Source organism: Sciurus carolinensis, chromosome 7 (assembly GCF_902686445.1).
Source record: "Sciurus carolinensis chromosome 7, mSciCar1.2, whole genome shotgun sequence".
In the NCBI taxonomy this organism is placed as follows: Eukaryota; Metazoa; Chordata; class Mammalia; order Rodentia; family Sciuridae; genus Sciurus; species Sciurus carolinensis.
Window position 1 is genome coordinate 146002734 of NC_062219.1, and position 24468 is coordinate 146027201.

The window sequence follows — 24468 nt, forward strand, 5'->3', positions numbered from 1 at the left end:
GGGAGAGATATTTTCAGAAAATTCTTGCAAGGGCAAATAAGGTCACCTCTGATCTGTGTTTATTTTAACCACTATGAAGTGAGGAAGGGGATGCATTGGTTACTGTTGTCATGGCAACAGAGGCTGTTCCCTCCTCTGGGCACAACAGGAAACAAATCCATTCATGTATCCAACTATGAGCCTCAGAATTCCATTATGTGATTCCCCGGATTGTCAATTCCGATGTTTTCATAGAAGGTTATTGTGCGTTCTCCAATAGTATTCCGTAGTAGTTTAATTCCTCCCAAGTCAATAAATGTCCTTCCTTAGCTACTGTTTCCTGCACGCTCAGAAAGAGATGAGAAGATTCTCAAGTGTACAGCAGTGCGTCTGCTCTGTCAGTGTCTGGGACCTACAAAGAGCCCGCTGCTGCTGGGACATACGGCAATCACATGGCTCATGTCATTCATTAAAGAAAATTCTGTGTTTCATAAATAGACTCGGGTTTGTTTCAGTAGAAAAATGATTACAGTTACCACTTAGTCAAAGCTTTAATTCTGTCTAGGTTACTTTTATTTATATATCGATTTATTTTGGGGAAGGGTTCTACTCTGTTGCCCAGGCTGCTCAGACTGCTGACCCACTTACGCACCCCTTCCGCTGTGTTGTGCTTATGGTGCTGTCCCTCACTGTGGTGGACAGTGGGATGGTTACTTCCACCAAGCGAAAGGCACTTGTGGGGGATGCATGTGGGGCCTGAGCTGCAGGAGCCGTCCTGATTTGCTTTGCCAGGGACCTTGGGACAGTATCTGTCCAGGGTTCAAGGTGGGGGTTTGGATTCCAGATCTTCACAAGCCCTTGGGAGTTCTCACTTAATGTAGAAAGGGGTCCCACTTAGGGCTGGGTGATGGCTGAGGGGCCGGGCATAACTCCTCACTCCCAGTCCCTCCTGAGCAGATTCGTCTGGGCTGAAGTGCAGAATGACCCCATTTTCCTCTATTTACCACACGGGGTTCCCACTTTCTCCTAGATTTCTGCCTAAGTAGTTTTTTCCTCGTTTTTCTTCAGTGCCTTAGGCCAACTCTGAATATCCTGGTCTGTTAGATTCCTGGAAATGACCCACATGCCACACTTCACTATGCCTTGTGGCTCTCTGACTGCTGCTCGCTCCCCACCACAAGTCCTCACTTGAGAAGCGTGGGGTCGGTCACAGAAACCCTTGTGGTCTCTTCTGTTTCCAGGACGGTACTGCAGCTTAGGTAGCTTGAAGTTTTCTCCTGTACCAATATTAGTATTCTGTTTTCATGGTCATTTAAAATGGGTGTAGTTCATGGGAGAATGAAATTCCGGTGCCTGTCCCGCTTTGGGTTGCTGACTCCCTCTGGTGCTCAGTGTTTCCTTCTCTTCCTGCCTCAGTGTTCTGGGCTCTTCTGGAGCGCACCCGGGAAGGAGCCCAGCCTGGCAGGCCTTGGGGAGCCCGTGCACGCACCCCTCCCTGCCTGCCAGCCTCGGGTTGTGCTGCTGAGCTCGTCAGTGCAGATTCGGCCTAGAAGTGAGGCGTGAGGTTGGTTGCTCTCAGGAGGACCTTTTAGACGGTTGACTGAGGAGTGCATTATTGCCCCTTCCTCTGCTGGTCACTTCCATGCAGATTTCTTCCAGAGGGAATTTGCTTCAGGAAATGGCAACTGCCTCCTGGAAGCCCAGGTCATCTTGTGTCATGTGGTGATTCGTTGAGGCTACATTTCACGGAATCCGAGGGCTCCACGTTTAGATCTGGAGGTGATATGCTTCTGCCCATTCCTCCTGGTCCCCTTTATTCCTACCTACCTCAGCCACACCTGGGGATCCTGGGGTCCACGTTCACACGCTCTAGGCCCCCTGAGCACAGTGGAAAGTTACTGGGCTTGGGCTGGAGTGTAGCTGAAGGGTAGGGTACTTGCCCTAGCGAGGCCCTAGGTTGGATCCCACCTAGCACCTCAAAATAAAAGTCGCTGGGTTTGTTCATTTTGTTGATAGGAGCTGAATGAGGAACCAGTAGATTTTCCCAGTTTCCTAAATTTACATTTGCAGTTCAGTCATCTCTTTATTCTTTTATGAAATAGGTTCACTGATTCTCTCCCTCATGTTTGATTTTAGTGCTCCTGAGGTTTGAGGGTGTTTTTATGATCCTGTTACAGGACTGGGGCCTTGTGGGCAACTGAGGCAGTGTGAAGCCCCCTTTCAAACCCCGGTTCTTGTGATCAGGTCAGGAAGATTTCAGACACGTTCCCCAGAGTAACAGGCATGAATTTATTGAAGGGATGTGGAAAGGGAGAGAGTGGCCCTCTCAGAAGAGAGGGACAGTATGCACCTTTTGCACTCCAGTTTTGTTTGGGGATCCCAGAGAAGCTTCCAGGAGAGTCGCCCAGGTCCGCCAGATTCTGACTGAGGGCAGGATGACATCAGACTTTGAAGTCCCCACTACCATGTCCAATCAAGGTCACTCTGGCCCATGCTGACTGGCTCTAATTGGAAGCTGTTCTTAAAGATTTTATGGTTTGGGGGATTCACCCTTATCTCCCTGAATTCCAGGATGGGGTCTGTGTTGGGGTCACAACCCTCACCCCTTTCAGGGCCCATGTGTTCTTCTTACCAAAATTATTTTGGGCCTGCATTCTCTGGCAGAGGTCAGGTAGCTTGCTGAGGAATGTGGCCTGCGCTGCCCTCGTAAGCCAGGCAGGGCTGCAGGTAAATTGCTTCTTGGAAAAGAAAGCATGTGTGGGGGTCAGCTCAGCGAGCCCATGTTACAGAATCACCCCCTTGACCTTGTGTTCCACCACTCTCATCTGTCTGTCCCCTGTCAGTCCCAGAACAGTCGTGGAAATGTAGAACAAGAAGAGGTGACTTATTTGGTGGCACCACGAGTCCCAGTAGCACATTCTGTTTCTACCTGCAAAACTACTTTGTATGGCATTTTTCACTTGAAGTCATCTCGCATGGGCACACGTCAGAGCAGCAGCGCAAGTCCCCGTGTCACCGTTTCAGAAAGTCCTGGATGAAATCTGGAAATTGTGTAAAATGTGAGAATGTTAGGAGGAAAAGTCACTCCACCCTCAAAAGTTAGGGGGCCTGAGAATTACAAGGGAAAAAGATTAGCCAGAAGAGAAAGACATAAAGGGGTTCTCCATAGACCAGCTTGGACTTGACATCCTCATGGGGATGGGACGCGGTGACCTCGCAGTCCTGGGGAGGGGTGGAGAGAGACTAAGGGAGAAAGGAACAACTTTTGGGAAAGATAACGGGTCCCTCAGGCATGTACATGGGCTCATGATAGTTCTGTAACTGTCCCCTGTTGCTCCAGGTAGGGCATCAGTGAGTGTTGAACTTTTCTTTTTTTTGGTTTTTGGAAAGGGATGTGGTTATCTGTGCTTTTAGGCAGATAAGAAATTTCAGGAACTGCAGTGTGTTTAATGCAAAGGAATTTTTAAAATTAAGAGTGGCGTATTCTGTACCCCTTGAAGATCAAAGAAGCCAGGTGTGGTGACCCACACCTGTGATCCCTACCTCTCAGGAGGCTGAGGCAGGAGGATAAACAAGTTTGAGGTCAGCCTGGGCAACTCAGTGAGATCCTATGTTAAAATAAAGGTAAAAATAAAAAAATGGGCTGGGGATGTAGCTCAGTGGGAAAGTGTCCCTGGGTTTGAGAGACCACAGGTAGACTTGTGGGAGCCACCGGTGAAGGAATATACTGGGTGAGCCTTCTGCAAACCCAGAGGTTGCCCGGGGTCAAAGATCAGTGCGGCTAGCGGCTCTCAGGGCAGTTGGGATGTGGGGCAGGAAGCTGCAGGCCAGCTGGAAGTCATCTCTTGGTAAGTGGAGCCCGGGCCACCGTCCCCAGGACTGGTGCTGGACTGGGAGTGTGGCGCTTGGCAGTCCGTCACCGAGGTTAAAGGTGAGTGGCTCCTGCATCTAAGCAGGCCGTGGGGCTCGTTGGGGCCAGTGGGGTTGCAGTCCTCACGCAGCATCCTCGGGTACCCGTGGGCGGTGATGGCAGGGCAGTGCCCGCCTTTGAGGAGCGCTTACTGTATTTATTGTGGCCCAGAGTGCAGTGGCCGGGTCGGCGGTTTAGATATGCCAAGAGCAAGCGCAGGGCTTCCTGGAGGCCAAAAGACCCTGCTCCACCCCAGGAGAGAAGAAAGAACCTGGGGCAGTTACCGTGTGCAGGAAGCAGAAGCCCAGTCCTCTGGTGTCCGGCATCACGGGACAGACCCCCTGCTCCCAGATAAGGGGCCACTGAGCTGGACACACACAGGTCCAGGGTCCGCACAGCCTGCCAGGTGGTTGATGAGCAAATGGGAGGACATCTTGGGGAAAGAGGTGTTGCGGGCCCTGGAATGGCTGTTGGTAAAGAGTGTAAATGAGATAAGGTTTTGCTGGTGGAAGGTGGGAGCCCTTCCCTTTCTGTCCCATTCTCCCCACCCCTAGGTTCCTCAGTCGGACTCAGTGATGTCGGTAGATTTCTGCTTCCCGGGCTGAAGCATGTTTACTACCCTGTGCAGCTTTGCATGTTGGTAGAAGTTCAAAGTTTTTAGAGGACATCCTGGGAACCCTTAGGAATGAAGGCCATGTTCATTCTTGGACTCCCTGTTGCCTACATGGAATTGGTTTCCTTGTTTTTTGTAATTCCAGTCATCTTTATAATTCCAGTCATTTGGGAGGCTGAGGCCGGAGGATAGCCTTGGCAACTTTAGGAGACCCTGTCTTAAAAACCAAAAAGAGCTGGGGTTGTAGCTCAGTGGCACAGCGTCCTTGGGTTAAATCCACACACGCACACGCACACACACCCCACTGATGCGTTATTAGGATTGCGACCGCAGCTCCAGAGACAGCGATCCTGCGTAGAGGTGCCGACCCCGCAACACCCGAGCGCCTGTTTTGCAGGGGGCGGTGCTGCTGTGCTGCAGAGCCCCGGGGCAGGAAGGTGGAGCGGCATCTGTCATGCTCACTAGCTGAGCAGATTCTCCAGGTAGGGCGCTGCCTCCTCTTCAGGCACTGGTCTGTGAGCCTCCAGACCTCCTTGGCACCCTTCCCGAGGAGGCTGCATGAATTGTAGCGAGCCCCTTTGTTAGAGGACAGGATCTTGGTTGGTGGAGGATTGGGTGATTCCCCATACTTGAAAAATCACAAACATTGTCCAACTTGCTCAGTCAATTTCTGTCAGAGCCCAAAATAAACACTTTGGGCGTATTCCTGAAGGAAACGCGGTAGCGCTCTGTGACGTTCAGTTCTTTCTTTTCGTGGCAGTAAGTTCCCCTTTTTGACGACTGTGGGAACAATCCCGTGCCTTTCAGTTTAGCTCCAGGCATGTTGTGTGTTTTCTGTGTGTTTTTCGTACGGCGGTGAATCTTGGTGTATAGTGGAGTTGGTGGATGTCAGATTGCAAACAGTGTTTGTGTCACTGCTTCCTGTAAACAGCGGCTGGGTTCCTAGCTGCCTCCAGATGTTAGCGTTGGTTCTAAAGCCTGGCCAATGGCTGTGCTTATTGTAATTCAGAATTCTCTCTTCTTCCCCAAGGGGTGATAGCAGAGCTGGAGTCTGAAGACTCGCTATTGCCATCTATTGGTGCTAGCTGGCTGCCTGGCTGGATTTCCAGTGGGCGGGGAAATGGTCTGGGATCCCTTTGCTGTTAAGCAGATCTGTGAACTAAGACGGTGGGAGAGGCTGCCTCTTGTGCTTGGGTCTGCTTATGCCTGGTGGACTCAGCTTTATTTTTGGCGAGACTGGGATGGAACCCAGGGCCTCACATGTGCTGGGCAAATGCCCCAGCCCTGGCCTGTGTAGAATCCCAGTGACCACACAGGTCCCTCTAGAGTGTTCCTGTAGCGAAGGATTCTACTGGCTGGATGGTGCTGTAGAAAGTAGTTTTTTGGGGTGTGTGTGCTTCCCCCGTTGAAACATGATTCTAGCCTCATAGGTCATTCACTCTGTCTTCCCAACTATTCCCCAACTATTCTCTTTGCCAGCGGATGGTTGCCAGGAGATTTTTGGCAGTTTGCAGTTGGGTACTGAGTAACCTAAAATTGAATAACTGCTAGGGTTTTTGTTGAAATGATATTTTAAAAACTAAATTGGCAATCCCACCTTGAGAGCAAGTAGAAAGGCAAATTAACATTTTAACTGGCACTTCTAGGCTTTTAAAAGTGAACGTACTCTGGATAATTTGTTCACAAATTATATAGACCGGGGGGGGGGGGGTTCTTTGGCCAGGTCCTTTGGATCCTGTGGGGTTGGTGTGGTCCTCCTCTGCTGCCTTTGGCCTGGAGCGGCCAGGTTTGCTCAGGCCACGCTCTCGGCCAACAGGGCATGTTGAGAAGAGCGTTTGTGATGGACAGCTCCTGGGCCTGCAGTTGGATCCCCAGTAAGAAGGCCGACGGAAATGCCACTCCGGGCTGCTGGGACAGGCAGCTTCACCTTGGCGGTAAACTGAGACTGACGCTCATGTAATTGACACATAGGTGACACTTGTGACTGAAGAAATAAAAGGCCTTTGTTGCCACTTTAATTGTTGATTAACGATGATCCCTCTCCAGTTTGACATGGTTGCTTTCTAGAACACAAAAGGACTCAATGTCAGATGTTTCCTTGATCAAGACGTTTGTGATTTCCAGGCCGTCTCGGTTCTTTGACATTTCAAGATGCTGCAAAGATTTCAGGCAACTTAATTGTATAATTTTGTTAATTGACTCAAAAGACGTACAGCATATTACTTTCCATAGTTTGGGATGTCATCGGCTGGCCTGGGGTTTATGTGCTCCGAAGGGGATTGAAGGGGATTGACCAGGGGAAGTTGTCCCTCCCTGCTGGGTGCTCAGTTGTATTAACTCACTCTCTTTCCTCCCTCCTATTTCTTTACCATGGATAAAAGAGGAGGAAAGCTCTCTGATGTTCTGGGTGAGCCAAGTGTGGGTGAGGGTCGGGGCCTCTTCTGGATGGGGGTGGTATTTGGCTGTTGGGTTGCGTCTGGATAGAGCTGATAATAAGTACACTTCGGTATTTCGTAGGTGGTGTTCCTAAGGAAGCCTGCGTCCTGAAGGAAGCTACGTGAGGGTGCAAGTGGGCTGCTTCTCAGTGAGAGGACGTAGGGTACAGAGAGCACTGCTGCCCTTTACTAGTTTAAGGAAATTATAGAACCATTCATGGGATGGGGAATATACCAATTTTCACCACCTCCTTAGGCTTCTAAAGTGCCAGGCCGTATTCTTAAATCTAAACGTCAGCATATTTTTCTGTTTTACCTGGCAGTTAGGAAATTGATGGTAGGGATCTTTAACTTAACCAGACCGGCGGCTTGGAGATTTAGATTTCGATTTCCCAGTGGATGCCTGCAAAAATCAGCACTTCTCATCTTTGATCAAAGGCATTACTGCAGGAATGACTTTATTCAGGAACCCCTGTTGTATGGCCCAGGTCAGAGATCACAGAAACGTAGAGCCAGGCAGAGCTTTATTTACCCCTGTTTTTGCTGTCCTTTTTATTATTTTTAATAGTTTGAGAAAATCAAGGCCTCCCCTTGGCTTAGCCAGCGGGTCAGTTTTCTGGGGCTTGCGATACCACCGCGGTTTTCCTGGTGCTGGTCTGACAGACCAGACCTCTCAAGGATCCATCGGGAGAGACTCAACCAACAGAAAGTGCCTCTAGGCGAATCCGGCGACGGCAAACTTTTACTCTAAATAGCTCCCTGTGTAACTTAATTAAGACAAGTGCCGCAAATATTTAATATCCTGTGGTTTTTAGCATAAACAAACTATTTCATCTGTGTATATGTTAAGCAAGGAAAATAAAAAGTCTCTGAAGCAATGAGGCTAGATCTCAAATGCCATGAAGCAAAACCCTCTCCCGTAGCCAGCTGACCTTGTCATCCTGTGATGTCCTTGACCCTGGCGAACAATCCTGTTGTTCGGTGACTGGACCGGGTGGGGCCGTGCCTGGAAGCCTGGAAGGTCGGGCGAGGCGAGCGCCGCCCCCCCTGCAGCCTGGAGTGAGCTCCGGGTTCACTTGAGGATGTGTTTATTTTCTCTTTGCTGTTCAGGATGTTTACAGCCATCCTGTGTGGTTTGCCCGCAACTGCACTTGCATTTGAATTTGGTGGGCAGCTTGCCCTGGGTAGAGGATACCCCTGCTGGCCCCCAGCAACCTCCGGCGCACACGGGCACGTTCTGGTCCTTTGAGTGGCTGCCAGGTTTGTAGTGTGTGTGTCTGGGGGTGGAATAGAGTGGGTAATTATTTGGGGGATGGAAACACAGGACATGTTTCTGAATAGGGCTTTCACTGAGCTGGCAGAGCCTCCGGCCGCTCCCAGCCCGCCACAGAGAGCACAGCCATGCTGGTCGTTCTGCGTTTGCCAGACGCACAGGGTCTTATTTCTTGAATGAGCAGACCCTCCCTCCCCACCCATTCTCTGCCTTTGTTTAGAATTGGGATGTAATCTAAATAATTGGATTTACCAGCTTATGTGTTTGATATTGGAAAATTGAGTTAATAAAATGATGTTTTGGCATGCTCGTCCCTCAGCACCGGCCCAGCTGTGCATTGACTTCGGACAGCTTGGTCCCCCGGCGCCTGCTTCCCTCGCGCGGTGAACGCGTGCTCTGTCCTCCTCGGGTTGGTAAGCCATCACAAATCCTGGACAGACTCGGGATTCAATTAACCAGAAATGGCTGTCGTGCCTTCCTGGAGCCACCTGGAGACAGCCATGAGCCGGCCATCGGCTCGGTGGAGGGCCCCTGAGGAAACCCAGGGAGGCAGTGCCACCCTCTTGTGAGGCGCCCTGCGGCAGGCTGCCGGGAAGCTTCTGAATGCACCCTGGAGGCAGGGCGGAGGGACCTGCGAGGCTGTCGCAGAGCAAAACAGACTGGCGCAGGGCTGAGCGCATCCGGGGCTGGGCACGTCTCCTCTCCCTGTGTATTTAACTCGCAAAATGATGCCAGCTTTCAGGGGACGGGGTTGGTAGCACAGTGCTGGGCACCTGAATCCAGGGCTGAGTACAGACTCTATCGTCGAGCTACCCCAGCCGCCCCAGCAGCCCCAAATAAGTTGATTTGGCTACTTGTGTATCCCATGAAGGTGCTGTATGTATGCCTTAAGTTTTATTCCTGGAAATGTTTATTTCCTTGTATCCAAATTCTGGAGTGATTCTGCTGCCCTTGAACCTCGCTTGCACTGTTATGGGGTGCTGGCTGCAGGGACTGGGCTGTGTGAGGTGTTCGTCTTGCTCTTGGTTGTGTGGGGCCAGGAAAGCAGAGACAGCACCTGTGATCCCCGTGGGCCCGTGGGATGGGAAGCTCCACGCCGGACACCTAGCTCCTGGTTTCCTCTGGGTGGCGGTTGCTTCATCACTGGGGAGCCAAGCTTCCTGCCCTGAGTGGTCGTTTGTTTTGCTGCCACTTTTAAATTTGTTACACTTTGTTTTTCATAGTTTCTGGCAGGAGCACTTTCTCGCTGAGGTCCTGGGATTGTGAGGTACTGTGCCCCACTCTGGCATGGGCATGTCATTGTCTCATTGGGGCTGCTCAGTGGGGGACTTTTTTTTTTTTTTTTAAGCAGGAAACACTTAAAATTCCTGTTCTTGTGTAGGCAGTAGATCTATAAAATTCCTGCATTACTCAGTGTGAACTGTATCCATTTAGATTATGGAATTGGGAATTAAAAATTCTAGTAGAGCTAGGAGCTGAGGCGCACACCTGTAATTCCAGTGACATGGGAGGCTGAGGCAGGGGGATCATGAGTTCAAGGCCCGCCTTGGCAGTTTAGCAAGACCCCAAGCAACTTAGTGAGACCCAGTCTCAAAAAGAAACCCTAACAAGGGCTGGGGCGCCTACCGTAAAGTGCCCCTGTTAAAGTCCCAGGCATGCCCCCTCCCCTTCAGTAGAACAAACAAATTAGTCCATTTTTTTCTAAATTAGAAACACAAACAAAACTGTTTTCAACAGGTGGAAGGGTGGGAGGGAAGCTGGTGTGTGAGAGCACGGGAGTTCATGGGCTCTGGCCCCAGGCCGCACTGCGGCTTTCTGACTGGCTCATGTCTTTCCTCTGATCCGTGTTGCCCAAGGCCTGGCTGCAGCTGGGTGCCATGACTAAAGGCAGAAACGGGGAGTGAGCCTTTAGACACTTGGAGCGCTTTCACCCAGTGACTCTGTACGTTTTGAATCTTGCGAGGAATTTGGACTTTGAGTTTTCCGTGTTTGAATCCCGTGTTCGAGAGCCCCCATCCATTGGCAGCAGGCTGCTTCCCCCTTCACTGTTCTAACCAGGACTCCTCTTGGGCTCAGATGGTTCGTGCAGCTGCGCTCCCCAGTGCCCTTGTATCACGCGTGCTCCCACACCTGTGCCTGGACTCCAGCCTCCCCTCTGCAGGCGCCTCCTCTGCTTAGCTCCCCAGGTTATAGGCAGGCGGTTGAAGGCAGGGATGCTCGGCGGGGTTGCTCGTTTCCCTTCCTTCTATAATGTGGAGGGTTTCTGTGCGGTGACCAGCTGTCCCCCTTGTTAGTGGGAATGCCTCCCACTGACCTTGCATGGATGTGAGTGCTTCCGTGAGCAGGGATATTTTTAAAGGGTAGCTGAGGAGTTGCGCTGTCTCCTTGTGACCCGTGTCAGTGCTGGGAACATGATCAAAGTTTGGAGAGGATGAGTAGCTAACTGGCCAGGGCACGAGGAAGTTGAGGAGAGCTGAGTTGATGCAGAGAAACGACTCTTACTCATCAGGCAGTGCAGGAGGGACAGGTGCCTCCCAACACGTGGCACTTAGTATTTTTTGGGGGATGGTGAATTTATGAAGTTAAAATTTAAGATATTAACTTGCACATAGTAAAAATACAGTTTTGCTGTATTGTTTTGTTAAACAATGCTATTCATAAATGTCATGGGGTTTTAAGCTTCAGAAGTTTACTGTGCTTGCTACTTTTTATATACTATGCTCATTACTATTTTATGATCTCCCAGCAATAAGATTGCCATGGAAGATGTATTCACATTGCATTAACGACCTGAGTTCTGTTCTTTGGATTGATTTGAGTTAGGTAGCATTATCAGTCCCTCGGTGTTTTGGGGTTCTCACAGACGTACCTTAGGCCCTGGGCCTGGAGCTGCTGCCTGGTTCTTTCTGCTGTGTTCTGCCCTCCAGTGCCTTTTCTTCAGCCATGAGAAGGTCCAGATGGCTAGCCTGAAGCAGTCCAGAAGCGTGTAATCACCCACAGAGGTGCTGTGGCCCTGGTAAATATTGAGGTTTTTGCAGTGAAGGAAGAGCTAGTGTTATGCCAGTGATGAATGTCAGGTCAGTTCTTGCATAAAGTTAAACTGTGACAGTGTGTTTGGTGCAGTAAGGAAAGTCCACTCTTGGCTACGACGGTGTTAGGGAAGACGTGGAGAAACCGTTGGAGAATCCAGGAGGGCTCACCTGGCTCACCTGGCTCATGTGGCCTTTCAGATGAAAGGCGTGTAGAGGAGGAAGTGCTGATGAGTGTGGTTCTGCAGTGGGATCTGAGTGGGGAACGGGTCTGTTTTTGAATCCCTGATTAAGGAGTTTGCATTCCACCCTACTGGTGGAGGTGGGGTGGGGGTGGGACTGTGGTTTCCTGGGGTTGGTTACACTAAGAAGACATCTCCTTGAATTAGGTGTGCTTGTCTGGCTGATTTCAGAAGGTGGGGTGGGGAGGCTTCCTGATTTAGGTTAGAAAACGGGGAGAGTGTAGGATAAGTGGGCCAAGGTGGCCCGCGGTCAGGTCGCAGTCGGGAGGGACTTTGTTCAGTGGAGGCTTTGGATGCTCCATGAATTCGGAGTCTGAACGTCTTCCTCACTGCTGGCCCAGATAGAAGAGCAGGGAATGCATCCGTTCGCACCCTCAGTCATCGCTTGCTGTTTTTGAAGTACATACGCACACACGTAGTTTGCACATGCGTACACTTAGCACACGCGGCACATACTTTGTGTCCAAGTGTTCATTGCAGCCCTTCACAAACTCATTGTGCTTTAAAGCAGGCCTGTGTGGTTTATGAGAGTGTGAGAGAAATAGAACCTGAATTAGAACAAAGGTCTGCTTGAGGGGTGCCCCTGGTTCCTGGAGTGCCGTGGTTTTGTGGCTGCGCGAGGGTCTGCTCCTCTGGTCTCTGCCTAATGAGTCTCACTGTGTTCTTCTCTCGCAGGCCCAGGCTGCAAGCACAAAGGAAGTTTGCTCAATCTCAGCCGAATAGCCCCAGCACAACTCCAGTGAAGGTCGTGGAGCCTTTGCTACCCCCGCCAGCTACTCAAATTTCTGACCTCTCCAAAAGGAAGCCTAAGACGGAAGACTTTCTTACCTTTCTCTGCCTTCGAGGTGAGCCCGTGTTGCCCGGCTGTCCGTGGGAGCTGCCCGCTGGGGCAAGGAGGATGGGAGGGCACTGGCCTGGGCCTTGGCCATCCTCTCCGAGGCGCTGGGGCTCATCCCCAGTCCCAGCCTGGTTGGGGGAGATTTGAAGTGAGGAATCCTACTCAGAATCCTACACTCTGGCGTTTCGAACCAGCTGCTCCTTGCGTCTCATGTTTCTCCTATTTTCATGTGACTTTCAGATCCCCTCCTTGGCTTTTCAGGGGATGAATGCGTGAATGGCTCTGCTCATTGTAGAGTTTTTGGGATGGTGGTCTGATTTTTCTCTTTTTGACACTAGAGACTAAACCCATGGTCCTTTACCATGGAACAACACCCTCAGTCCTTCATATTTTGAGAATAGGGTCTTGCTTAGTTGCTGAGGCTGACTTGAACTTGGTGTTCCTCCTGCCTCGGCCTCCCGAGCTGCTGCGATAACAGCTGTGCACGTGCCACCGCGCCTGACCACACTTTATAGCTTTAGTTTTTAAGTTCTGCTGACCATTCTTGGAAGCTGCCCTCCCTGCCACCACCTCGACACACACACTGTTAACTTTTCTTTCTGTGTCCCCCGCCGTGGGGTTGTCTTGGCTGGTCGTGGAGTCCCTGGCCTCAGGTGTCCTCAGGCCTGTGAGTCCGCCATGCTTGACTGAGGGCTTCCTGTTGTCCTAGCCTGTGCTCTGATGTGAGAACGAGTAGCAGTACCTTCTCAGTGTTGGTAGCAGTGGAAATATCCATTCATGTACCTGACCAGTCCCCCCACAGAGGGTGAGATTGGGATCAGTCGTGAAGGAAGGAGAGGTAGGTTTGGATTTAAATGGAACCAAGTTTCTAAGAGTTGAGGAAAGGATAACAAAGACTGTCGGGAAGCCAGGCATGGTGGTGCACACCTGTGATCACACACTACTGGGGAGGCTGAGGCAGGGGGGTTGCAGTTTCCAGATTAGCTTGGGCAGCTTAATGAGAGACTCCGTCTCAAAAGCTAAGAAAAGGACTGGGGGTGTAGCTCAGTGGTAAAGTGCCTCTGGCTGAATATCCAGGATGGATGGATAGATGGAGGAGTCTCTGGAGGACATTGAGGGGCTGGATGGGGAGGAGCCAGGAAGCCCTGACTTGGAGTGTTCCTTGGGTGAGCTTCTTTGAGAAGAGGGTGACTGAGAGGAGAGTCTGCTATTGCTTGCATGGAAGTTCAGTGCTCTGTATTTAAAACTGTGTGTGTGTGTGTGTGTGTGTGTGTGTGTGTGTGTGTGTGTGTGGTAAAGGACTTTAGCCTATTGCAGGTAACTTTTTTCTGAACTTGGTTGAGTATTACCTTTTCCCCTCTTTCCACATTGTTTCTTGGTGCCGAATAGCTGTGCGTAATGGTGGGATTTGTGTCGCATGCTGAACATGCAGACGGTGAAACTGCACAGCTCGGCCAGCATCCACCCGCGCTCCGTGTGCCTGCCTTTTGTGCCGTTGCTGTCAGCACACTAGTGTGGTGCCCTCCAGGGGGACATTCCCCTGTAAACCTCGGGTCGGACCTTCACAGGAGTAGACCTCCCCGCTGGTGTTTTGTGGTATCCACCAACCCTGTTCAGGATTAGCCTTGCCTTCTGTTGTGCTGTGTTGCCTGCTGGGTGTGGAACAGGTCCTCAGGCTATGTTTTTATGGCCTTGAGATTTGAGAGTGACAGGCCAGATATTTTGTAGAATGTCCTCAGTTTGCATGGCTTGGCGCTCCTGTGTAATTGGAGTCGGGCTTTGTGTTTTGGGCAGGGATGCTGAGGTTCAACATGATTCTTCCTGCCATAGGGTCCTTCGTCCCCTTTTTAGGTGGTGGTCTTGTTGGTCATCCGTTAGGGTGGGTTTGTGAGGAGCCTCCAATGTGAAGTTACTCATTTCAACCTGTGCAGTACCCGAGTCATAAATTGGAAGGTTTTTTGACACTGTACATCTTCATCTTTCATTTCTCAGGCAAACCCCCGCCAACCTTCTGGGATTAAGGTGTGCGCCACCGTGCCGGGCCTCCCAATCCACTTCTGTTCATCTCTGTTCATCTCCTGTTTTACGCAGAGGGTGGTGCTCTGTTACTGTTACTTTGATGTCGGGATCATCCCAACTCACTGGGAGCTCTTGCAGCTGGCCATCTTGTCCTTGTGACATGCCCCTGTTGTCCTTCAGCCTTGCTTGAAGTGTGGTTGTTCCAGGCCCGTCTGTGCCCTCTCGCCTTCAGTCCCCAGCTGGCCATTTCTCAAAGCTGCCCTGGTTTGTTTTACTGGCAACTGATGTTGAGAAACCAAGACCTGGGCTTTGGGTGTCCTGGAAGCTAATAGACTACTGTTCGTCGTGGGTGCTCTCCATGGGCTCGGGTGGTGTGTGCCCACCTGTGTGCGTGCATGCACACACGTTCTGCTTGAGTGTATCTCGGTGTGTATCTCGAGCTCTGTGAACACTCCTATCTTCCAATTTGTTTGATACCAAAGGTCTCCAGCTTTTCTCATTCTTCACTGAGAATCCTGGCTGTGTTTCCGCGTCGGCTCACTCTGTTTTTAGAACGACCCACCTCCTGCCTCTTCTGCCCCCGCTCCCCATTTAGAACGTGGCTCCTCTCACCCCGCCTGGTGGTTGCTCCACCTCATCAGGTGACACTAGGTAAATTTTTAGGGAGGGGAAATTGAAGAGCTGAGGTTTGCTGGATGCTACTTGTCGATAGTCCCTGGAGACTCTTCAGTTTCCCCTCCCTCAGCTGAGGCTCACCTGGCCTTCAAGGGAGGGCAGTGCTGGACTTGCCACCAGTTCTCTGTGCTGATCTTCACAGAGCTTCTTGTGGGAAGAGTCTGTGGTTCCTAAGTGTTGATTGTGAAGATGGAAGGGAAGTGGTACAATGGGGGGTGGCATCTGCTGCTGGGGGCAGGGGACATGGAGGTAAGAGGAGAGTGGCTGGTGACCTCGGGGCTGGGCAGGTGTGCTCCCAGGCTTGTGGGGTGAGTGGGGCGGGTATGTCAGCAGCTCGGGGAGTTCAGCTCAGTCATTAAAGCTCTGTTGTGATGTGACGGGACTCTATTCTGTGACCCGGGTCATGCATCTTCTTGATGCATTGAGAGCCGTGGGCTCTAAAAGGGCACCGTGACATAACTGTTGATTACTTCTTCTTAGGAAAGGTATTTGGGTGTCAGAATTGCCGTGAGTGGTACTCTGAAGGAAAAGAATTAAAAAGAAAACAAAGACATTGCACCTGGAGAAAATGTTGCCACGCACCGCTTTGAGGTTTCAAGGTTGTACACAAAGAGCATTATCAACCCAGTTTACCTCTTTGAGATGTCAGATGCAACACGGTCTAAATAAGAAACTTAGGAGATATGTAAAACAATTTTGCAAAAATGCGCCAAGTCTTGGAAATTTATTCCTTCACTTTTGAATCAGGCAATAATATTGACCTATTTTTAAAGATGGTCTAAAATAAAGACTTACACTCTTTTACTTTTTCTCCTAGTTTTTACATCTGAGGTATTAAAAATGAGAGTCATTCTAGTTATAAAATAACATGTTTTGGAGCTGGGCATGGTGTAATCCCAGGGAGGCTGTGGCAGGAGCAACGCAAGTTCAAGGCCAGCTTCCGTAACTTAGCAACGGCCCTATGCAAATTAGTTAGACCCTGTCTCAAAAAGGGGTGGGGATGTGGCTCAGTTTTGAGTGCCCCTGGGTTTCATCCCCTGTACCAAAACAAATATGTTTTGTTAGATCAGGTGTGTTTACCCGATGTGGCTGAACAAACCCCAAATGATAGACATGGTGTGTGATGCATGGTGTGGCTACGGAATTGGGTGGATTAGATGGTGTATTTTAATATGTAAGTGCTTGACCTTATCAAAATTCATATTTTGAATTATAGAGGGGTTATGTCGATGATCCCTGTAATGTACTACTTTAATAATTTCCCTTCAGTTTTAATTTTAAAAAGGTGTCTAACTCTTGTCATGAAAGTATTTCTGGTTCCTTTTGGGAATATCCACAGAAAAGTCTGCAGGAGAGTAAACTCAGTACGGCCTCTTGCGCCAGCTGGAGACTACTGTCGTTCCCATGTCTTGCCAAGCGCACCTTCCGTGCACAAGCATGGCTTAAAATTCCTGAAATGACCTTGGATTGTGTTTTGGTTTCTGTGTCTCATACCTGCCTGCCTTGTGGCCTGTTCCATGTTGTGGGTGTTTCCTAATTTGATAGTGACAGCTGATGATGCATGTCCTCAGTTAAATCTCTGCCGGCTCTGAAGCCTCTTCAGGCCAGGTTGATGGGAATTGGGACCTGCATTCTTATTTCAGGTCATCTTATTTGGTGCTGATTCCAAATAGAGCTTGTGGAACCCTAAACCTCATGCCCAACGTGGGATGTTCAGTCAGTCCGTCACCCTCGGGTGACAGCAGCACAGTAGGGGTAGAGATGGCAGTCTTTAGTAAGCTCATTACTTACAGGGGAAAAGTCAGGTTGCAGAAATAAAGAAGGAATCAAACCAAAGACCTGGTGGTGATGTTTGTGGCCATGTGGAACACACGCCATTCTTTCTCCAGTCCCCAGTGATGAGCTTTATTGGTTTCTGCGCTAGTTTGGAATATCGAGGAGGGTAGGTGGTGAGGGTGGGGAGGCAGGAATGAAGTTCTCTGTCCTTTGGGATCACTAGCAAACCCGGCTTCCTGTCTCCTAGAGGCCCCACTCAGTGTCTTCCTGGAAGTGGGCACCTGTACTCTTAATAGTGGGCCTAGCGTGGATGCGGAAACATGCCAGCTGGTCCTGCTGGGTTAAAAAAAGCTTCAGTGTTTTTTTATGTTTTATTTTAAACAATTGGTGTTGTGGTGGCGCACGCCTCTAATCCAGCAGCTTGGGAGGTGGAGGCAGGAGGATTGCAAGTTCGAGGTCAGCCTCGGCTGATTCAAAATAAAGAAAAGGGTCTGGGGATGCAGCTCAGAAGTTAAGCCCCCCTGGGTTCAATTTTTTTTTTTTTTTTTTTTTTTTTTTAAATTCTGCCTTATGGTACTTAAGCCCATCAGCCAAGTTTGGAGAGGCCTTTTCCTTTCCTGCTTGTCATGCCCTGGAGTTTCCAAGGGAGAGGATGGAGTGAGCAGGTGGCAGGGCCCCCTCTCCCTGGTGGCTTCCAGGGGCCACACCTCTCTTGCCGGAAGCGCGATCAGCATCTTCTGGGTCTGGTCTGCGTGGGGAGAGGGTTTGTGTGCGCGGTGTGTGCCACCGCTCGTTCCCGTCACCCGTCTCGTTGTTCTTAATGAGTTCTGTCTTCCTCTCTTTGTTCTGACTATAATTATTAAGAGATTTAAGAGCTTAATGCAGCAGAGCAGTGGCAGGTTAAATGATTCTCTTATTTACATTTTCCTCTTTATGGGGCACTGCAGATGAGGGGTCTCCCATAGGGGACTCCTGAAGCTTGCGCACAAACGCACACCGATCGTTCTGCGGACCGTGACTGTCACGCCGTTCAGCATCCCAGCTTGGCCAGGCAAGAAGAGCCTTTTAGGGGGATTCCCAGTACCCATCCTTGCCGTCAGCCATTGTGAGGCAGTGCTGTCTTGTTTTGGGATGCCTGCCTTTTGTTTCCCCTGTCTTACAAAATCTTCCGTGATCAGCTGTCATTCATTCGCTCATTAATTCAGCAAACCTTTATTGAACCCTTTTTATATGCTAGACACTTAGAAAACAGAGATTAGGCACAGGAAAGCAGAAGCGGGGGGTGGTGGAACAGCGGAGGTGTATGGGTGTTGAAGGTGCTGGGGCGGGCAGGGTGCGCCTGGTGGAGGCAGGAGGGACTCTGTTCCTGAGTGGCTGGGAAGGGGCCTTCCAGGTGGCTCTCCTAGAGTGTATCCGAAGGCTTTGGGGCTGGGGAGAAATGCTGCGGAAGCCTCCATGGGGCGGCTTGCTGTTAGGAGCAAGGACACAGGCCACGTCCCGCAGCCCCCAGGCTGGACGTACCACTGAGGCTCTTCAGCTGAGAGAGGACTGGATCTGCCCAGTGGGTTGGGAAGATGACCCTGGTGCTCTCCTGAAAGTGACCGAGGCGCCCAGGAGCCGGTTTTGGGGGTGATTGTACAAGTGAGGCAGAGGGCGAGTAGGAGGCTTCCGTCCTTGTCGGCCGAGCAGCCCCTTAAAGCGGGTATTCAGTCTCTCTGCACACATCTGCTGGGGGGTTGGGGTAAGGTGGCACCGGGTGTGGCGCAGCCCCTGAGGTGCTGGGGTCGCCATCCAAGTACCTTTCCTTGCTGTTTCTCAGTGGTTTCTTCCCTACAGACGTGTTGGGGAAGAAGAGGATTAGACTTGAGAACAGAATGGACTCAGGTAAAAGACCCCCGAAATCACTGCGGGTAATAGAAGAGCCAGTGCACTGTGGAGTCTCCCCTGAAGATGGTCGTGGGCCTTTGGCAAGGAGCACATAGTTTGATTTATTACTGGCCTTGGGTGTCGAGGAGGAGAATTATAAGTAGGGCAAATGCAGAAGTCTGGGGTGATTTAGAGGTCACAGAATGAAAGGGGATTAACCTGCTAGAAAGCAATTAAGCAGTCTCCCAATTGCAAGGAGCGCCATGGCACTGGTAATGAACTTCCCTGAGCAGAATGGGAATACTCCACATTACACATGCTCTTCGGGGAGGAAGGCACATGGTCACGGTGATACACACTCTCCCGTGGTCCCTTCTGCAGGGTGTTGCATCTTAATTTTTGAGAACAGCAACAATGAGAGTGGAGTTGTCACTGCCCTGGGGGTTTCTGTGGCCACCCTGCCCTCTGCTTTCTCCTTATCAAACCAGCTCTCTCTGCTTGGTTTTCCCCAGTGTCTCGGTTCTGCTGAGCAAGTGATTTATTTGCTCGGATAGTTTATCAGCTCATAATGAAGAAATATGAAACCTTGGGATTCTTGATGTGAGGAGGAGAAGGATGAATCCCTTTTAATTGCTCTGTGACCTTGATCAGCAGAGGCGCCAAGACGTTTGGCTCTGAGGGTTGGCCTTGCTCCAGGCCAGCTGGCCTCTGCCCAGGCCTGCTCTCCTGGAAGGTCGAGCAGGCTTCCTGCCCCACCAGGGCTGCTGGCGCAGGCTCAGCATGTGGTCAGAATCCTCGCTGGCCTCACTGTGTACAGAGAGATCCTTCAGTAGTTCTTAAGCTTTACGAAACCCATTAAGACAAGGCAAGTGGGGAAAGCCCTTGATGCTGTGGGGGTTTCATTCCCTGGATGGCTCTAAAGTCCCAGGTGTCCCTGTCCTGCAGAAAACATGGCGAGTGTTCAGTGTGGGGATCCGAGGAAGCTGCCTTGGCTTTCCAGGGCACATACAGACTTGGGTGGTCTGCAGAGACTGTAGGTTGGTGAATTTCCCTTTCCCTGTTTTAACATGTCAGTTCAAGATGGCTAGAAAGGATGTAGATGGAGCCCCGTCTTGGCTGTGCCTGGTGTGATCTGTGTGTTGCTAAGATTAAGGGAACCTCGGACCTCCTGACATCAGATGGAAGTGTGCTCCTGTATCTGTTAAGCCACCTGTGTAGTGGATATTGGGAAGGACTGGAGGGGTGTTCCAGGTTTTAATTTCTGAGGTGACAGATCAGCCTGAGTGGGCTGTTGGGGGGTAACTGGTACCCATCATATTCTCATTGCTGACTCCCTTGTATTTAGGGTCTTGCAGATAGAACATGTTCCCTAACGTAGGAAATTACCCATTTTGGGGATCAGAGAGACATACCCGTGTGTGTGCACACTTAGGCCAGTGCCCAAGCTGAGCCCTCTGACCGAAAACTTGTTACTTTATCTGTCATTCTTCGAAAAAGACCTTTGTGTAGCCGACCTGTTCTCTCATGTCCTCGCTCTCTGGAGTTTTCTAACCACTGAATTCACTTTGCGTGTCTAGTCTTCCTAGATCCTGGCCACAGCCTGCTTACCTTTCATCTGGGGAAGTTCCCTCACCACGCAGGGTGTGAGGTCTTACAGCCGTGAGCTGCCTGGCACCTGAGCCTCTCAAGCAGCCCAAGGCCACCACTCCAGCGTGAGTTGCTTGGGTGATTTCGTGTCCGCTGCCTGGCAGCCTTTGGGGTCCGGAGACCCGCTGTGTCTGAAGACATAGGTCACATGCATTCTGCAGGCAGAAAACCAAGTCTCCTGATACGAAAGTGACCGCTGGAGTGAAGCCTTCATCTTGGAGTTCTGGAGTCTGTGCAGTGCCTTTCTATGGTTGGCATATTTTTTTGATATGCATGTATTAAAGGGAAGCCTGGTTCCATGATGGGCATGATTGACAGGCAGCTCCTCCTTCAGTAAGATGCAGGCGCTCCCTTTGTGTGTGGCCTTCAGTGTGGAGGACTGTTACCCCGAAGCCTGCTGCACATATGCCTGTTGGTGTCTTGGGTGACTTTAGGTGAACACCTTAATTTTACCACATTGTTAATGTCTTCAGGAGAAGTCCCAGCTGTTCTGTTGGTACAGTGGAGGTACATCGCTTAATACTTGAATGTGAACACCTTAAGGAAAGTCAGAGCGCTTGGAGGGTCTGGATGTGGCAAGTAATTTTAGGATAGTATGCCTGTGTTCAGGTGATGCTTGGCAAACCCTGTTGTGAATTCTTCCCTTGGGAGTTGTAGGCTGACCTGGAAGGACCAGCGAGATGTCCACGCAGCCTGCTGTAGCTGCCCTGTGGTGTCTGCGCGTGTGTGTGTGTGTGTGTGTGTGTGTGTGTGTGCGTGTGTGTGTGCGCGGAGCATAGACCTGAGGCCTCTTTGGGTCCCTGGTGTGTAGGACAGTGCTGACACCAACATGGTTGGATTAATGCTCTAGGTAGCTGTATTGCTTCTCCTCCTGGGATGGAGCTTCCCTCCTCCTCCAGCTGGAGATCGAGGTAACTCTCCCTCTTGCCTCTCCTTGGTACCTACCAGTTCCCTCTGAGTTTCATGTTTTAAATCAAATGAGATAATAAGGACTGATTGCTTTCCCTTCTCTGTGCATCCTAAGGTTGATTCCTGAGGAATGCCAGCTCACTGGGCCTGCCCTCGTGGTAACTGGGTCAAGCACTGGAATTTGACTCTCCAGCTAAATGATTGCCTACAAGGGAATCCCTTTAGGGTCTTTCCAGGACAGATCTGAGCTATGTTTAGTTTGTTAAGATTAAGAACTGGTCGAGGGAGGGAAGATAATGGGAAGGAGGGTTTGTCTGTGTACATAATTCATGGAGAAGAATCCAACTTTATAGAAACCAAAGCCCAAATTAGAGAAAGCAAGCTTTTGGATTAAAATGATTTCTGTTGTGGTTGTAACATGCCACAGTTTGATTTTTGTCCAGATGAAAACATTTGGTTTGCACTTCAGTAAATATTGTGGAGACATTGCCAGCTAATTCTGAAAAGTAATGAAATACGGCTTTGGCAAAGCGCAGATGCATGCCGTACTCCTGATTCCTCTTATCTGATCCAAGTTCAGATTTTTTTTTCACATTTGCTAATGCACTTGAATAATCAGGGCAGAAAATATGCTTGTAATTTTAATAGGAAACTGTATTTGTCATCATTGAGTATAAAATACACAGTCCTGTGTCTGTGCCTTGCGCGCACCCCCCTACCCCCAATAAAAAAACTGCTCATTGATCTTTCATTGATGGCTTCTTTAAGACTACAGCTTGTACAGGAGAGAGATGATGCATTTCCATGTGATGAGTCAGCCTCTCTCATGACCTTGATGTCATGCAGGGGGTTGTGTCTGAACATGGAGAATCCACCCTGAGAATGAAAGGGCTGTGGGGTCCCTGAACCCTTCTCAAGACCCCCTTGTTGTCACCATCCTTGCTGCTGTTCTGATCAGTGGGTCGGTAATCCTGCCGTGGGAAGTTTCTTCCAAAGGTGTTTCCTGTTGTGAATCCCTGGCTCCTGCTTCTCTGTCCTCACTGCCCTGGGTGCTCCACCCAGCGAGCTTTTCAAAGGACTGTCCTGCCTGACATTTGGAGGAATTAAGTTTCTTTAATAGAACTCCCAGTTATGATGCCGACCCAGTCTGCCAGCATCTGTAAGTGGTAAAGCATCGGCAGAGAAAGATTAAAAATGACTTTGTGTGACCAAATGGTGGATTAATCCACCAACAAGGTCAGAACTCCCACAATTCAATCATTGCCCCCAAACCCCACCTCTCCCCTTTACTGTATTGGGACCTTGATTTTAACACATGAGCTGCAGGCGCTCCAGATCCAAAGCAGGGCGTGTAGTAAGAGATGATTTGACTGGTTTTGCCCTGACAAAGCAAGAGGCTGCTGTGGCTTCATTTTGGCTGGTACTGTGGTTTCTTAGAGTCCGGAGCGCTGGTTTGGTCTCTGTCTGTTTGCAGATGAATATGCACTATGGAATATGGACTGTTGGGAGTTAGTCCTTTGTTCCTGTGTCTGTTGGATTAGCTGGTTGGTGAGGTGCAGAGGAGGGCCCAGCCCAGTTCTGGGTGGCTGTGCTTCCCTGGGCAGCTGCTCATGGTTGGTGAATCCCTCCTGTTAAACAGGCAGCGAATGGATTGGCCATAGCATCTTGGAGAAGGATGCATGAAGGACAGGTTCCATCCAGCTCAGAGGGACATTGTTGTCTTCAGTACTTGCAAGAGGAAAGAGTGTGTCCAAGATGGCTGTTGAACTGAGGGAACTTCTCTCCGGTGGTGAACTGACTCCACACCTGGAGCTCATTCCTTTTCTGCCATCTTCCTTCTCTTGGAAGGCTGTGTCTGACCCATCTGGGTTTTGTACCTCTAGGTCCAGGCCAACATTTCCATCATCCAAAGTCAATCACCTTTTAGGTTGAAGGCAGTCTGCTTTTACCCCCGGTGTGCCCATACTCAGAGGAGATCCTGTCGTTGGGCATCTCTAACTGGGTGATCACGTTGCTTTCTGCAAAGCCTTCAGTTTGAGAGCAAGTTCCTTGGAGGGTCCATCCACTCCTCTCCATTGGTCCTGCGCTTCCTGTCTTTGATTTTTCTTAGCCTTCGACCTGCGAAGGAGATGTGAAAACAGGCTCATTCATAAGATTGGCTGTGTTCTTCTTGTTTTGAAGAAGTTGCCTTGTGTAACGAAGGCTTAAGTATGGTGTAAGTGTGTGTCCCCCAGAGATTCATGTGATTAGAGGTTTGTTCTCCAGGGCTGTGGATTGGGAGGAGGTGAACTTTAAAAGCTGTGGCCAAGCTGTGGTCTGTAGGTCTTGGTGGGGACCCTGTCCCTGAAAGGCTTGAGTAGCTCTTGTGGACCTGTTGGTAGCTCGTGGAGAGGGTTGTTATAAAAGGAGCAAGCGTGTCCCACTGGACTCTGCTTCCTGACTCCCCAGAGCAGTTTTTCTCTTGCCAAAGCCTGCACCTGTTCATACAGTTTGAACTTCCAGAACTGTGGGAAATCACACCCTCACCCCCGTAGTAGTCTGTCAGGTGTTTTGCCACAGTAACCGAAGCTGACTGATGCATGCTTCCTTTACAGCAGCGTGAAACCCACGCTGAGCATGCACTTGTTGGGTCTCGGGACGCAGACTTGCCTTCGCCCCATTCTCTCTTCGGCATTGCGGGTTTAAGGAACGCGAATCGCTGCGTGCTGCTTTGGTAGGATTTGAGTTTTATACAAACTGTTAGGTGGAAGTTAATTCCTTGCTTATTTTTCACATGCTCCATCTGGATTTTTACCTGATTGTCTTGAAGTGGAACATTTTTATCAGATCTCTTTCCCCGTCTTCACGTCGCTCCTGGAGGCTTCGGCTGCCTTTTCTGCTGTGGGAGGAGGAGGCTGCAAGGGTGCTTCCTCCTCAGCACTTCTCCATCTCCTCCTCGCCCTCCTGGTTCCTGCCGCGCCTACACCACCTGTCCTCGGCGCCCCCTCAGGTGGTGTGGAATGTGGCAGGCTCCGAGTGTGCAGAAGAGGGCGCTTGAGCTGCAGGTGCCCAGACACCAGTCTCTGCTCTGTGGTTGGGTGCTGTTGTGTAACACGCAGCACTTTCCTTGGCGTGTGTGTGCGCGCGCGTGCGGGCATGCCAGAATGGGACGTGGATCTGTAACAGAAGATCTGGCTGTGGAAGGGGCCCTGGACATACCTGGGAACAGACCCTGACTGCATCCCCCTCTGGGGAAGCCAGGAAGCGTAGCTTCCTTT

General features: G+C 50.4%; 1 protein-coding gene across 2 annotated transcripts in view; it reads left to right on the forward strand.

Moving 5' to 3' along the window:
• Jarid2 (jumonji and AT-rich interaction domain containing 2) overlaps nucleotides 1-24468 on the forward strand; it is a 222721-nt gene that overhangs the window by 151208 nt on the left and 47045 nt on the right. For both annotated transcript variants that reach the window (XM_047559308.1, XM_047559309.1), the window contains one exon: nucleotides 12157-12326. In XM_047559308.1, coding sequence (XP_047415264.1) covers nucleotides 12157-12326 — 170 coding nt within the window. The remainder of the gene's footprint in view (nucleotides 1-12156; nucleotides 12327-24468) is intronic.